At 41.6% G+C, this 15,208-nt stretch overlaps 1 protein-coding gene across 9 annotated transcripts in view; it reads left to right on the forward strand.

The window, feature by feature from the left end:
* LOC129179635 (transducin-like enhancer protein 4) overlaps positions 1-15,208 on the forward strand; it is a 31,444-nt gene that overhangs the window by 3,281 nt on the left and 12,955 nt on the right. For all 9 annotated transcript variants that reach the window (XM_054773102.1, XM_054773099.1, XM_054773100.1 and 6 more), the window contains 4 exons: positions 660-723; positions 832-876; positions 9,560-9,622; positions 14,636-14,710. In XM_054773102.1, the coding sequence (XP_054629077.1) occupies positions 660-723; positions 832-876; positions 9,560-9,622; positions 14,636-14,710 (247 nt within the window). The remainder of the gene's footprint in view (positions 1-659; positions 724-831; positions 877-9,559; positions 9,623-14,635; positions 14,711-15,208) is intronic.

Raw genomic sequence — 15,208 nt, forward strand, 5'->3', positions numbered from 1 at the left:
TGTGTTCTGTGTACAGCGTGAGACACTTAGGTATTTAAGTATTATTTAGGTGTAAGATCTGACTTGCACCAAAACTCGACTTACATCACCGACTTGGAACAGATTACCTCAAAATTCAGTGGCAGATGCGTCATTATTGCATGTCAGTCTGTCCCAGAAAAGCCACAGACGTCCGCACAGTATGGTTTCTCTCCACCGTATCGGTGTGTCAGCATCCTCCCTTCACCTGCACTGATAAGCTTCAGCTGACTATTATCTTATAAAACACTCACGCTGCTGAAGAGTCCAAGCGGTAAGTGGAGAGCTTCCTGTCATAGACATCGGAATAGGAGGAAAGGGTTAAGCTTTAGTGTAACCACACTTGTGATATGGATCTTTGTTATATGGTAGTTATTTTGCCAATGATGCAGTTTGGGCCTTATGTTGAGGTTTGTGTGGTTGACTATTGATCCATTAATTACTGAGACGTACAGTACGTGCTGAGTAAGTGTCTGCAAGGGAAGCTGGTGAGATGCGAAATGCCACATTAAAGTAGCAGGATGTGGTTGCGCGCGCCCTTGCCTTTTACATCCTGACATTGTTTTTGTGACGCTTACATCGCAAAGAATTCGCAGAATGAGTTTTTGCGCCTTACACTGATTTCTCTATCTACTTCACAGTCTGAAAATGGAGTGTGAGAAACTAGCAAGTGAGAAAACGGAGATGCAGCGACACTATGTCATGGTGAGTTTCATTCCCTAAGTGTGTGTGTGTGGAATTTTTATCGATGCGAAAAACAGAACCACAAAGGCCACTTGTTTGTTTTACCTTGCTCTGATCTTTGTTTTTCAGTACTACGAAATGTCATATGGACTTAACATTGAGATGCACAAACAGGTAGGAAATACTTCAGAGTTGTAATGTAAACCAAAAGTGTTGTTATTTGTGACAGAAGGACACTATAAATTGTCACATTTGTTATTTTCAGCCACTGAGGAAACATTGGGTTTATGGTTGTATCATTTTGATGTGTGCTGAAAACAAGTTTTAATTGTGGAATGTTCACATTTAGTGTTTATAAAAGTACTTTAGGGCTCAAACATGCACATTTTGTTTAATTGAAGACATTTTTTGTTAAAGGAATGATGGAAAATATGTGATTTACCAACTTTTCCACTACCCTCTAATTGGGCTTTGATCCACTTATGTATTGGGTCTCCTGTGGGATACATTGAGCAGGGCCCTGTGATTTCCAAATGAATGGAAGTGTGGAATTGGCCAATAAAAACAGAATCTACTGTTATTCGTGGAATCCCGCGGAAATTGACATGTTGTTAATGAAATTCTGTCATTGTGAAAAGAAAGAAAGTTTGTGTGGGGAAGTATTTCCCTGTTGGACCGCTCAATCATGGCGGAATCTCATCACGAACACTAACCCGCCCCTTCCCGAAATAAATAATGTCAAAACTGCGACCTGAAACACTGGCGAAAGTTTGCAAAAAAACGTCAATTCCTCCCTTATGAAGCTAGCTCGGTTAGCTTAGTTTGCCAGAGCATGCTAGTGCAGCTGTGTGTGTGTGTCTCAGGCTGTGTGAGTGTGTTTACACCATGTTGTGTTTTACCGCTTTAATGTAACCGAGCGTTTTATGATGCCCGCTGATGAGTGAAATAAGGACAGGAGACAATTTTATTCTTGCATCCACTTAATCTTAACCATCATCTTAACCATCTTAATCATCTTAATCTTAACCATCTTCTGGACTTCAAAATAAGAGCGAGGTTCGCCACATCCTGTCTAATTGTGCAAACAACATAAGGCTGTCCTAAAAGCTCTTACATTAATACCACAATTGGAATTACATACATCTTCCTTAACCACAAGCGCGGGCATTACAGTTTACAGTATTGGGGATTTTGTAGCTATGTTAAAAACGTTAGCCAAGTTACAGCCGATTCTGAAATAGTGGGCAACATTGGCCAATGATGTATTGCAACAATAAATGTCAGGATTTTTGCATTTAATTAACTGACATTTTATATACTCAAAAGTGCACACTCTATGTTGGTAAAATAAGTGTAAAAAGTAAAAAACGGAATTCTAAAAAATTTAAACGAGGAAAAAATTTAATTTGGGAAAAAAATGGAACGGAGGCTGAAGGGCAGGAGGCTGAGCTAAAGCCATGCTGATATTCCAGGGAGCATTATTCTGCACAACCTAACACTGGCATCGACACAGGAATTCAGAACATTTAGACAGACATTCTCCTATACTCATTAGATATAATAAACAGTTGATTGATTGTTAAATTTTCCCATGATGTGTCATGGAGTTTTCCTATCAATTACCATATATTTACAACATAAAAAAAAAAAGAAAGAAAAGCTATTCAAGCCAATTTCTCAAATGTCTTCTTCATTTTCACTTGCCAAAAATGTCATTTTAAATCAAAGGAAAAAAATTCCAAGTATTTAGCAAGCTTTTGCAACGGGGCTCTTTTTTTAAGGGCCGGCATTAGCATAAATGTCTGTGTTAAGCACTCATCAGCTGCAAGGCGAAATGGGCTGCGGCTAACCAGCCACGCATTCATCTGCAGCAAAGTGTGTGTGTGTGTCTGAGTGGAGCTGAAAAAATGCTTTGCTATGCAGTATGTATGTCTGCTTGTGTGTGTTTGTATATGCTACATATTTACCTTGTGCGTGCGTGTGTGTGCTTATAGTGTAAATGTGTGGCCGTGTGCACATTGCAGATATTTATTCAATTCTGTGTGCATGCTGATCTTATATTGTGTAAATGTTTGGACCTTGTTGTGATTGTATATGACGAGTGTGTGCTTGCTTCCACAAGGGAATGTTACACACACATGCACGCACGCACACACAGCTTTTCACCGCACACTAATCATGGTTGCGTGATGAAATATGGGGTGTCCACATAAATCCTGCTGTCCGCTGCTGTTTTAGTCCATTTTGTGTTTGTGTATCTATAAAGCCAAGATGGAAACAAATAGAAATGTGACCGTTGTTTGCATTCTATGGGCGGGCAGTCCAATGATTTCTGTCAGGGTGTGTATGTGTTTGTGTGTCTTGTAGAACCAAATGATTTCTGCAGGATGTTTACGTGTGCAAGCCTCTGTGTAAATGTGTGTCTACGCAAGCCGATATGACAATACGACCCGCTGTGTGGATGTCGAGATTGAACAGGAGGGTGTGGAGGGTGTTGCTGGGGCCCTCAAGCTCCAGTCCCATTACGGCAGATGGTCTCTCCCACCAAGTGAATCTCTGATATTGCTTGTTTAGCATTTTCCGAGGGTAATAGGCCCATTGATTTTTGGCTCTGCTCTCTGTTTTATTTACACACGCCCGGGGAGCGCAATGTACCAGCACTCGTTAAAGAGAAATTGACTTGTGGACTGAGTGCAGGCTGAGAAGGGAAGGGGGGCATGAAGGCTTTGGAGCAGGCGACAGAGCTACATGAGGACAGCTAATCAATTGCAAATTAGTGAGACTGAAAGAGAAATAATGCAAGCGATGGACGGGCTGAGACGGGGAGGAGGAGAAGGTGGTGAGAGGCGGAAGTAATAAGATGTTGTGATAGTGAGGAATGGCAGCGTTCTCAAGCAACCCTGACAACTCATTTACTGCTGGTGGATTGGGGGGGAGGTCGGATTCATTTGGAGGATTTAACATTCTTTTCGTCTGTGACACTTCTGGAGGTGGTTCAGCATAGAAAATTTAAAAGAACTTCAAATCATCTGAAATAACGTTTGTGCTTCAACTGACCTGCTGACTCTTTAAAGTGGTTTTAACAGACAGTCACACTAACCATTTATTTATTTAATATTTGAAACGTGTCAACAGGCTTGTGTTTTCACACTTACAGTTAACTTTTTGTAATTCAACCCCCTGGTGTGGTTTCTCTTTTCACACAGTAAAAAAAAACATGAAAGCAACCAACAAACACACCACGTGTGATTGCTCTCTTCTCTTATTGGCTGCAAGAATGTAAACAGGAAGCATGTTTTATATGGACTAGTGAATGACTAAGCAAAATTATTAGTCTTTAACTTGATTTATTACTGTATTGACCCAAACCCAAATGTAAGATAACCCTGAATATATAAGACTTATTCAAGAATTCGTTTTTAGAAAACCTTTTTTTGCATTATATTTCACGCTGCTCGACAGCTTCCCAAATAGAAACACCTCTAGTCTAGCGTTATTAACATCATCTTGCAGCTTCACATTCTGTGCAGTGCCCTTTCTTTCACAACTCTGTTTCCCTGCCTGCCTATCACACTCTTACTGACTCACACACTCCCAGTCTGCCAGTCCCGGAGGAATGCAGCCTTTATATAGTGAGGTCCATTAGGTGTATTAGCTGGTGGTGAAAAGCGGTGCTGATGTGATGCTTACAAAGCTCCACGGGGGAGATGGACATTTGATCTTCTCCCTGACCCAATCTGACTCCAGGGCAGCTGCCTGGTTTCATTTATCTGATGCGATGCTGTTACTGTGGAAGTGTTACCTCTTTCTGATGCTTTCAAGCGACATCCATAGCGATAAGTAGCAGTTACCGAGCCGCTGTTGTTACGCTACAAGAAGTTTGCGATCTTGTTATCGCCAAGAGGTGCCTTAACCCACATTGGCCCTTAGGGTCAGAACATAAAAACTTACCAAAAAACATTTTTCTAAGAGGTTACTTGGCGTTTCTTTGGACCAGCGACCTGCGGACCACACTACTCTAAAATATTTTGGTCACCAGCCTGGACACATCTTATATGGTGTAGTTGTGGTACGGTGGCCAACACCCTATCCATCCATCCATCCATCCATCCATCCATTTTATTGCGCATGACCCTATGCTCATGACCACAGGTGAGGGTTTGGTTTGGTTTGGTTTGGTTTAGTTTATTTGAACATGAAGGTTACAATGGAATACATCTCATGAATCATTCTTTGACAGTTCCACATGTCCAAAAGGAGTAGGAAGAAGCGAAGCTTATTTAATCCTACCCCCCATCCATTCTACATCTAGTACAGTACATGTAGTTCACTTCCTGGATTCCATGTCATGTTTTCAGTGATAGTCAGGATAACACATAATAGATAATGGTGAGATAGCCCTCCCCCCAAAAAAAGAAAGAACATTCATAATAATGATAATAATGATGACAATACTAAATCAATAAATAAATAAGAACAAAGCTTTTTCTTTTTTTTTTTTTCCTTTCTTTTTTTTTTCCTTTCCTTCTTTTTTTTTTTAACACAACAAAGAAAATTATAAAAATAAATAAATAAATAAATAAATAAAAAATAAAGTTTAATTAAATTAAAAAAAAAAATAAAAATAAAATAAAATAAAAAATAAAAAAATAAAAAAATAAAATAAAATAACAAACCTGACAGAACAATCAGGACTCTTCTGCCTTGTATTTAGCAAACATCAACTGCTTGTATTGTTTTTTGAATTTGCTCATCTCTGTACATTGTTTGAGTTCTTTACTCAATCCGTTCCATAATTTAATTCCACACACGGAAATGCTGTGGGTTTTCAGCGTAGTTCTCGCATATAAATGTTTTAGGTTTAATTTTCCTCTAAGATCATATTTCTCCTCTCTGATTGAGAAATACTTGATTAGATTTTTGGGTAACGAGTTATTATTAACTTTATACATTATTCTAGCGGTTTGAAAGTGTACTAAATCTGCGAATTTTAATATCTGTGATTTTAAAAATAAAGGGTTTGTATGTTCTCTATACTTGGCATTATGAATGATCCTCACAGATCTTTTTTGCAGTACAGTGAGTGAGTGAAGATTGCTTTCGTAATTATTTCCCCATATCTCCACACAATACGTTAGATATGGTAATACTAAGGAACAGTACAGAGTGTGGAGTGATTTTTGATCAAGAACATATTTTGCTTTATTCAATATAGAGATATTTCTCGCCACCTTTTGCTGTATATATTTAATATGAGATTTCCAACTCATTTTTTCATCTATTATAACCCCAAGGAATTTATATTCTTCCACTTTTTCAATATCCGTTCCATTAATTTGTATTTGGTCGTACGTGTCCTTTCTACTATTACCAAATAGCATTATTTTAGTTTTACTTAAATTCAGAGATAATCTGTTCTTGTCAAACCATGACTTTAATATGACCATTTCATCCTTGACCTTTTTAATGAGTTCTTGTGTGCTTTCACCAGAACAGAAAGCGGTGGTATCATCGACGAATAAGACCAATTTTAAGTTGTTAGTTACTTTGCAAATGTCGTTAATGTACAAGTTAAACAGTTTTGGTCCCAGTATGGACCCCTGTGGTACTCCACACGTATTGTGTAGACTCCCAGATGTATATTCTCCTAGCTTTACAAATTGTTTCCTCTTTGCTAGGTAGCTTTTAACCCAATTTAAGACTAAACCTCTAATTCCGTACCTTTCTAATTTTGAAATTAAAATAGTGTGATTAATTGTATCGAAAGCTTTTGTCAGATCCATGATTACTGCAGCTGCGCATCTTTTGTTGTCTATGGCAGTAGTGATTTCCTCCGTGATTTCCATCAGTGCCATAGAAGTTGAAATGTTGGCTCTGTAACCATATTGACTACTTGCCAATAATTCATTCTTATTAATAAATTTGTCCAACCTATTATTAAATAGCTTCTCCACAATTTTCGAGAATTGTGGTAACAAGGAAACTGGTCGATAATTTGTAAACACCAATTTACAAATTATCGACCAGTTTCCTTGTTACCACAAGGGTGGGAACATAGATTGACTGGTAAATTGAGAGCTTTGCCTTCCGGCTCAGCTCTCTCTTCAACATGACGGTCCGGTACAGAGGCCACATTACTGCAGACGCTTCACCGATCCGTCTGTCGACCTTACGCTCCAACCTTCCCTCACTCGTGAACAAGACCCTGAGATGAACTCCTCCACCTGGGGTAAGACCTCACTCCCAACCCAGAAGGTGCAATCCACCCTTTTCCAACTCAGATTTGGAGGTGCTGAGTCTTATCCCAGAAGCTTCACACTCAGCTGCGAACCGCCCCAGTAAATGCGGAAGGTCACCGCTCCATGAGGCCATCAGGACCACATCGTCTGCGAGTAGCAGAGATGAAATCCGAAGTCCCCCAAACTAGACTCCCTCGATGCCTTGCCTGTGCCTAGAAATTCTGTCCATGAAAATTATGAACAGAATCGGTGACAGAGGGCAGCCTTGGCGGAGGCCAGTGTTCACCGGAAACAGGCTCGAATTACTACTTAAGATGGCTGGGACCCACGCATATTTATCCGAACACATACGTAAACAATATGGCTGCAACGCTCGCGGCGGCTGCATCTTCATCACATACACAACAATGGACAGCTGATAGTGGGCATTAATACGATGACAGAAAAAGGAAAGCCAAGCGATTTGTGAGGTCTGATTTTTTTTTCGAGAAGGTATTTTTGTCATGCAAATGTAATACTTCGATAATTCGAACGCATATTGTTTTGAGAAGCCAAACTCTTTACTTCAGTAACCCCAGCAATTAACCGGTTTCTCATCACTGAAATCCGACCAGACCTGGGCTCACGGGACCAAGTGTGGGGTAAGTCACCGTTGATGTACTACACTGCTGATGGGGCTGTCATACAACTTCATGTCAAAAAATCTCTTTTTAAGATGTAATATTTTACCGTATTATAGAGCAATTGATTTTTACGGCCTGGTGTTTAACAGAGACAGAAAAAAAAATGTTTACCTTTTGTTCCGCCAACTTCCTCCTGGGCATGTGTTAAAAGATGATATCCTTCAGGTATATATTTGTTTTTTAGCCAGCAGTGTTTATGTATTTTTAATTTGCTGTATTTTCCTGTTGCATGTGTTTTATGGTGTTTGTGTGATTTTGGTTTTGGATAATTTCTCTTCAGAGTGTTTGGACATTGTTGCACGTTTGCCCCTGCCGGCCACTGTATTGTGGAAAGTTTGAATCAACTTCAATTTCCACAGAATTGCCGCTCTCAATATGCCACACAACGAAATAGTTGTTGATGAATAGTAATACGTCTTCGTTTGTACAAACACAGAAGTCATTACCGTGTATGCAGGGTGCTTTTTTTATGCATGCAGGTTGCGGTCTTCCACATCTTTTCTTGTTTGCATGCACACTGGGTTTGAATTGCACTTCTGGCACTTCCTTTGGGACGGTAGATCAGGCAATTTCCTGTTTAAAAAAAAAAAAAACACCTGGTGGGGGTGCTTTATAATCTTTAAAAGCTAACCCTTGGGTTCAGTAAAAACATCTGATGAATACAGAGTAGCCTGGGGAGGTGTGTGCATGTACCACTCTGCAACAGAACTAGTGTGTGTGTGTGTGTGTGTGTGTGTGTGTGTCCACTCTCATGGCCTCTGGCGGCTTGTGTTAGCGCTGATACCAGAACTTCACCTCTGTCAAGGTCATAGACATAAATCAAGTAGTTTAAGGTGAGATTTAAGTCCCTCTGCATTTTAGTTTGTGTTCAAATTTTGGCGACTGTTACTTTCATCATGTTGTTTTGCATTTCAATCTCAAGCACACAGAAAATTAGGATTTTGATTTAGGTTTTCCATGTAGTGCTCGTTGAAATACTGTCAACAGCCACAACGTTAAAGGGACAGTTCTGATTTTTTGACATAAAGTTGCATGACATCCCCATCAGCAGTGTAGTGTATCAACAGTGACTTGCCCTCGACTTTGTTGCGTGACCGGAGTTCCGGTCGGATTTCGGTGAGGAGGAACGTAGTTCCGGTCAGTTGCTGGGGTCACTTAAGTAAAGAGTTTGGCTTCTCAAAACAGTATGGGATCAAAAGAGTAATACAGTTGGATCACAAAACCGTTGCTAACAAAAAAGTCAGACCTCTCAGTCGCTCTGCTTTTTCCTTTCCATTTGCATCACTACGTGCTCTCACCTGTGTGTTGTTGTTGTTATCACTTAATAGTTTACCTGATGGTTCATTGCCTCATGAGTAAAAAAAAAAAAAATGAGTGCACTACTTGGCTGCAAACAGCAGAGGCGCAGGCTGGAAAGTTGAGCTACATCAATTCTGACCTGCCCATTCTGCTTAATGACACCAACATGGAAAGAGGAGTTAGAAACATTCAAGGGAACAATTCTTCCAGTCCATTAAAATATTTGAAAAAAATAATTAAATACATATTTATATTACTAAATCAATTTGTACCTTTTTGTTTAAGGCAGCATTATTGTGGTGTAGCTAGTAAGTTTGAATTTAATAGATTGAAAGATATTTTTGGTATTTCTGGGTGTTTTTGCCATTGTTATCCTTACACTGACTGATAAGTAAAGTCAAAGTTGGGGGAAAAAGCCTCCTGCCATCACTTTATAGCACTAATGTAAAAGCTTTCAACAACACAGTATACATCACATTCTGATAGCACATCAACTTGCCATACAGATATTTATGACTATTTATGACACTACTTACTACACCGAATTGCCAGGATGGGAGTATTTGCGGGATGTGCGCCAAATGTGTTTGTCCTGTCAGTCGCTTATGTTTATGTGCCCACTTCTCTGTCTTTCAGGCGGAGATTGTCAAGCGGCTGAATGCAATCTGTGCCCAAGTCATCCCCTTCCTCTCTCAGGAGGTGAGAAAGAAATGCCTGTCGCTGTGAGTTAAGGAGGAGGCGGGTGAAAAAATATGGGAGAAAGAGGGAGGAAGGAAAGCGTGTAGCGTGTGGTAGATTGCGAGGAACAGCAGACAGCATGGACGCACATGTGCGCTCGCATGTTCACTGCACGCACACACACACACACACACATGCACGCACAAAAACGGATTATCCTGGGTTTATCCCCCCCCCCCCTCCTCCTCTCAGGATAGGCAGATATACTCTGAACCTATTAAATGTCTCCCACTAACATATGCAAGGAAAGAGTGTGATTTGTGCTGTAAATGTGTGCAGTGTTTTAGTAGTATGTTTACTATGGAATGCTTCTTGTGTATGTGTGTGCGTTTAGCAGATAAATCCCTCCTCTGGAGGAGTTGAAAGTGCCTGTGTGTGTTTGTGGAGGGGTGGGAACAGCAGAAAAGTGCGAGTGTGTACTCCAGAACTCTCCTCCAGATTAGCCCTGGATTAGGAGGGTTTAGTGTGGATTAGAAATAATGGCATTAGACAGAGGTGCCGCTGCTGCTTGCTGCACAGCCCGGAGGCCTGCAGAGGATGGAGGCAGCAAGAGGAAAAAGGCTTTTTACTGTTTTGTTTGGACTCACAGACACGCTTGCTGGGTGTGAATGTGAAATGTAACACAATCACGTTAGCACCGCACCGTCATCCTATCTGCGTCTGGAAGTGTTTAAGGAGCTTTTTTTATTTTACGTATGAAATTAATGATATTGTGCTTTCATTTTCATGCTGGTTTGAAAGTTGCTTAATTTTCACGAAATACTGTAAACATTTGTTTGTTTAATTTATTATGTTGTTTGTTTTAATGTATTTTAACAGCTCTTGACGTTCCAATTACAATGTTAAATACTCTTGAGAAATTCAAGTTAATTGTTTTTGATAGTGTATTCACATTATTATGGCATATTATAATCACATTAATGGAAAACATCTCAAAATAATGTTGACTATAATATTGTTTAGCTATCATTTGTAGGGCAATTATTAGCTACTACTCACCTCGACACACGGCAAGGGCTTTGGAACCAGTCCTCGAGAGGGCTGGACTTTATTCCACTCTGGTGTCGCCAGCAGTGAGAGGCGACAGGCAGGGGTGGCAATTCTTGTTACCAGCTCAGGGCCTGTACAGCGAACCCGGTGAACCAGAGGGTAACCCTTCGCCTTTGGGTGGGGGGGGACCCGTCCTGAATGTCGTTTGCGCTTATGCGCCAAACAGCAGTTCAGAGTGCCCGCCCTTTTGGGAGGCCTAGAGGTAGTAGTGGACAGTGCTCCCTCGGGGGATTCCCTTGTTCTGCTGGGGGACTTCAATGCTCAACGCTGGCAGCAACAGTGAGATCTGGAGAGGCATGATTGGGAGGAACGGCTCCCCTGATCTGAACCCGAGTGGTGCTTTGTTTTTGGACTTCTGTGCTTTTTACAGATTGTTAATATTGAACACCATGTTCAAGCATAAGGGTGTCCACGTGTGCACTTGGCACCAGGACACCCTGGGCCGCAGTTCGATGATCGATGGGGTTGTTTTGTCGGACTTAGGGCCACATGTTTTGGACACTTTGTGAAGAGAAGGGCAAAGCTGTCAACCGATCACCACTTGGTGATGATTTGACTCTGATGATGGGGTAGGTTGCCGGCAGACCTGGTAAGCCCAAATGCATTATGAGAGTCTGCTGGGAACATCTGGCATCGTCAGATGGATTTTCAACTCCCACCTCCGGGAGAACTTTGACTACATTTCGAGGGAGGCAGAAGACATTGAGTCTAAGTGGGCCACAGCTTCGATCCAAGGTGGTCGGTGCCTGTCTTGGCAGTAATCTCAGAACCCATTGGTGGACATCAGCGGTGAGGGATGCCATCAAGCTGAAGGAATCCTATTGGGCCTTTTTGGCTCATGGGACTCCAGAGACAGCTGACAGGTACCAGCAGGCCAAGTGGTTTGTGGCTCTGGCAGATGTGGGAGGAGGGGAAGCCATGGAGAATGCCCTTGAAGAGATTCTGGACCACCATCTGCCGTCTCAGGAGTGGGAAGCAGTACACTGTCAACATTGTGAATAGTAGCGGTCGAGGTCAGTAGCACACCATGGGCTACTGATCAGTGGAAGGAATACTTCAAAGACCTTCACAATCAAACCAAAATGTCTTCAAATGAGGAAGAAGTTCCTTGGGACTCCACGTTGGCCTCTCCTATCTCTGGGGCTGAGGTTTCCGATGTGGTCAAAAAGCTACTCGGTGGCAGGGCACCGGGGGTGGAAGAATTCTGCCCAGAGTTCCTTAAGGCCCTGGATGCTGCGGGGGTGTCTTGGTTGACACAACTCTGCAGCATTCCATGAATATTGGGAGTTGTTCTGGATTGGCAGACCACGGTGGTGGTCGTCCTATTTAAGAAGGGGGGCCTGAGGGTGTGTTTCAACTATCGTGGGATCACACTCCTCAGCCTTCCTGATAAGGTGTATACAGGGGTTCTGGAGAGGCGGCTCTGCCAAATAGTTGAATCTTGAATTCAGGAGGAACAGTGTGGTTTTCGTCCTGGTTATGGAACTGTGGACCATCTCTACACTCTCGGCAGGGTCCTTGAGGGTGCATGGGAATTCAACCGTGTTCCTTGAAGAATCCTGTGGGCAGTACTTGGAAAGTATTCGATTTGCTCCCTGTATGATGGGTGTCAGAGCTTGGTCCGGATTGCTGACAATAAGTCTGACAAGGGCAGGCGGCCTTACGGTGGTCTGATTTTATGGCTGTAGAATTGGGTCTCTGCTTTTTGCAGGTGATGTGGTCCAGCTGTCTTCATCGGGTCGTGATTTTCAACTCTCACTGGATCGGTTTTCAGCCGAGTGTGAAGTGGTCGGGATGAGAATCAGCACCTCAAAGTCCATGGTCCTCGGCCAGAAAAGGGTGGAGTGCCATATCCAGGTCAGGGAATAGATCCTGCCCCAAGTAGAGGAGTTTAAGTACCTTGGGGTCTTGTTCATGAGTAAGGGAAGGGTTGAGCACGTGATTGACAGACGGATTGTTGCCGCGTCTTCAGTGATGCAGACTGTGCATCGGTCCGTTGTGGTGAAGAGGGAGCTGAGACGAAAGGCAAAGCTCTCAATTTACTAGTTGAGCTACGTTACCACCCTCACCTATGGTCATTGGCTTTGGGTAGTGAGCGAAAGGACAAGATCATGGGTACAAGCGGCCGAAATTAGTTTTCTCTGTAGGGTGGCTGGGCTCTTTCATAGCTATAACGTGAGAGGCACTGTCATCTGGGAGAAACTGCTGCTACTCCGCATTGAGAGGAGCCAGATGAGGTGGCTTGGGCATCTGGTCAGCATGCATCCAACCGTTGGGAGGCCTCGGGGATGATCCAGGACACGTGGGAGAGACCATGTCTCTGGGAGGAGCTGGACGAAGTAGCTGGGGTAGAGGGAAGTCTTGGCTTCCTTGGTTAGGCTGCTGCCCGTGCGACACGTCCTCAGATAAGCGGAAGAAGATAGACTATACACGTTTTTGTATATTTTGACTTACTTCTGTTATTATGATATAGTATAATTTATGCATGTACACTGACTGGCCACAACACTTGTGCCATGTAATGAGACGAAATGTAAGAGGATTCTGCTTATACAAAATATAATAATGATCAGTTTTGATGTTTGTTTTGAATATACATACTAGTTCACCAGTATATCCTACTGGGCGATACGTTGTCATAGTCAAGCATGCCCTGTCGCCAGAGATTAAAGCTTATCGGTTTTATTTGAGTCACTCTGACATTTTCTGTGTTTGCACCAAAATTTGAGTTCTTGCCATGGGACAAAAATGATATCATATTTCTTTGAAGTTATGATTTTTTTTTGACATAGCGGTCTCATATCATTAACAATAGCAGGATGAATGCCCAATGGTGTACATTGTGGTTGTCTACAACCATGCATTCCTAGAATAAAGTTGTTTTTTTGTGGGGTTTTTTTGTAGCTTTAGTTTGCAATGGTATTAAATTGTGCTGCATCATAAAGTGTTTGCCCCTTTTCATATTGCTAAATAACCAAAAATCCATTGCAAGGGACAACCACAAGACTAACCACACCGTTAAATTAAAACCTCTCAGACAGTGTCAATAAACAGCTCAGCATTGTCTTTGTTGTATAAATGACAACAAAGCAATTATTATATTACAACAAAGCAGTGATTTGTTGTCCATAAGGTGTAATTTGTGCTAATGATTTACCGTCATCATAGTGGTTAAGCTTGTTATTATTTAAGGATATGTTTCACACCGGCAGGCTAGATTCTGCAACCACATACTTGTTCATTTCCACACCTGATGATAAGCTCTTTCATCTCTGGCCTACTTTCAGTTGTTGCTCATGGATGAATCACTCACTCTCCATCTGGTCTCACACTTTGAAATCTGTGTTGAATTAAAGGGACTGTATGGAGCGGGTTCCTCCAGCTGCCTAGACGGCGCAACATTCAAACATACTCCTGGTGTTATACCCCGCCTCCTGCTGCTTCCAACATGACACACACACTAACTTTGTTTGTTAGCTAATGATAGTGAGTTGGCAAAGTTTAGCTATCATTGAATGTATAGCCTATCATAACAACATGAATGTGAATTGTTGATCGCCTCTCCAAGACTGATTTTGTGTGTGTGTGTGTGTGTGTGTGTGTGTGTGTGTGTGTGCCATGGACATGTACATGTATACCAGACATGAATGAGTGACTGCCGTGAATGCCAGTTATTTTATTTGTGCAGAAGGAACATTTACAAGAATTTTTATGCAGTTTAATTCGCCAATCTGTTCTTTTAAACCGTTATTGGTAACATTTGTTAGCCGGCGGTTGTGTTTGGAGCAAGTTGCATACAGTCTCTTTAATGGGAAGCATAATCAGGACAGAACAGTTTTTATTCATTTTTATTCAGGTCACAACATTTTCAATGCCCCTTTGTCAACCTTATGTCGAACACTAATTCCTAATTGTGTGTCTCAGCATCAGCAGCAGGTGGTGCAAGCAGTGGAGAGGGCCAAGCAGGTCACCATGGCTGAACTCAACGCCATCATTGGAGTGGGTATTCATCTTTCTTACAGGCTTTCTTGAAGGCTCATATACTGATACACACATTTTTCTACTGCAAAATATTTTGTTACGTTCATATATTGACATTATCTTCAGTACAAATGTACAGTATGCAGTCGTCCCTCATCACATCAAGCTTCGAATTTTGTGGTTTTACTATCACTGTTTTTCCAAATTATAAATCAGTGTTATGCAGTTGAATACGGCATACTATTAGTCAGAGAAATACGCGTTCAAGCAATTTTTATGTATTTTTGCCCTAAATTAAGCCTTTTCACACGTCAAAATGACTAAATGAACTAAAACACAAATATAAGACATTTAGAAAATGCATTGAAAGACACGTTGATATGTAATATTCTACATTGGTCACTAGGTGTCGGTAATTAGCTGTCGCAAGAAGTCCCGTAAGTAAAAAAAGAAACAACATGGAACTCTCCAAATGCAAACGTGAGTCTATATTGTGTCTTATTTTCTGTTATGTCT

This window comes from Dunckerocampus dactyliophorus, chromosome 4 (genome assembly GCF_027744805.1).
Source record: "Dunckerocampus dactyliophorus isolate RoL2022-P2 chromosome 4, RoL_Ddac_1.1, whole genome shotgun sequence".
NCBI classification, from domain to species: Eukaryota; Metazoa; Chordata; class Actinopteri; order Syngnathiformes; family Syngnathidae; genus Dunckerocampus; species Dunckerocampus dactyliophorus.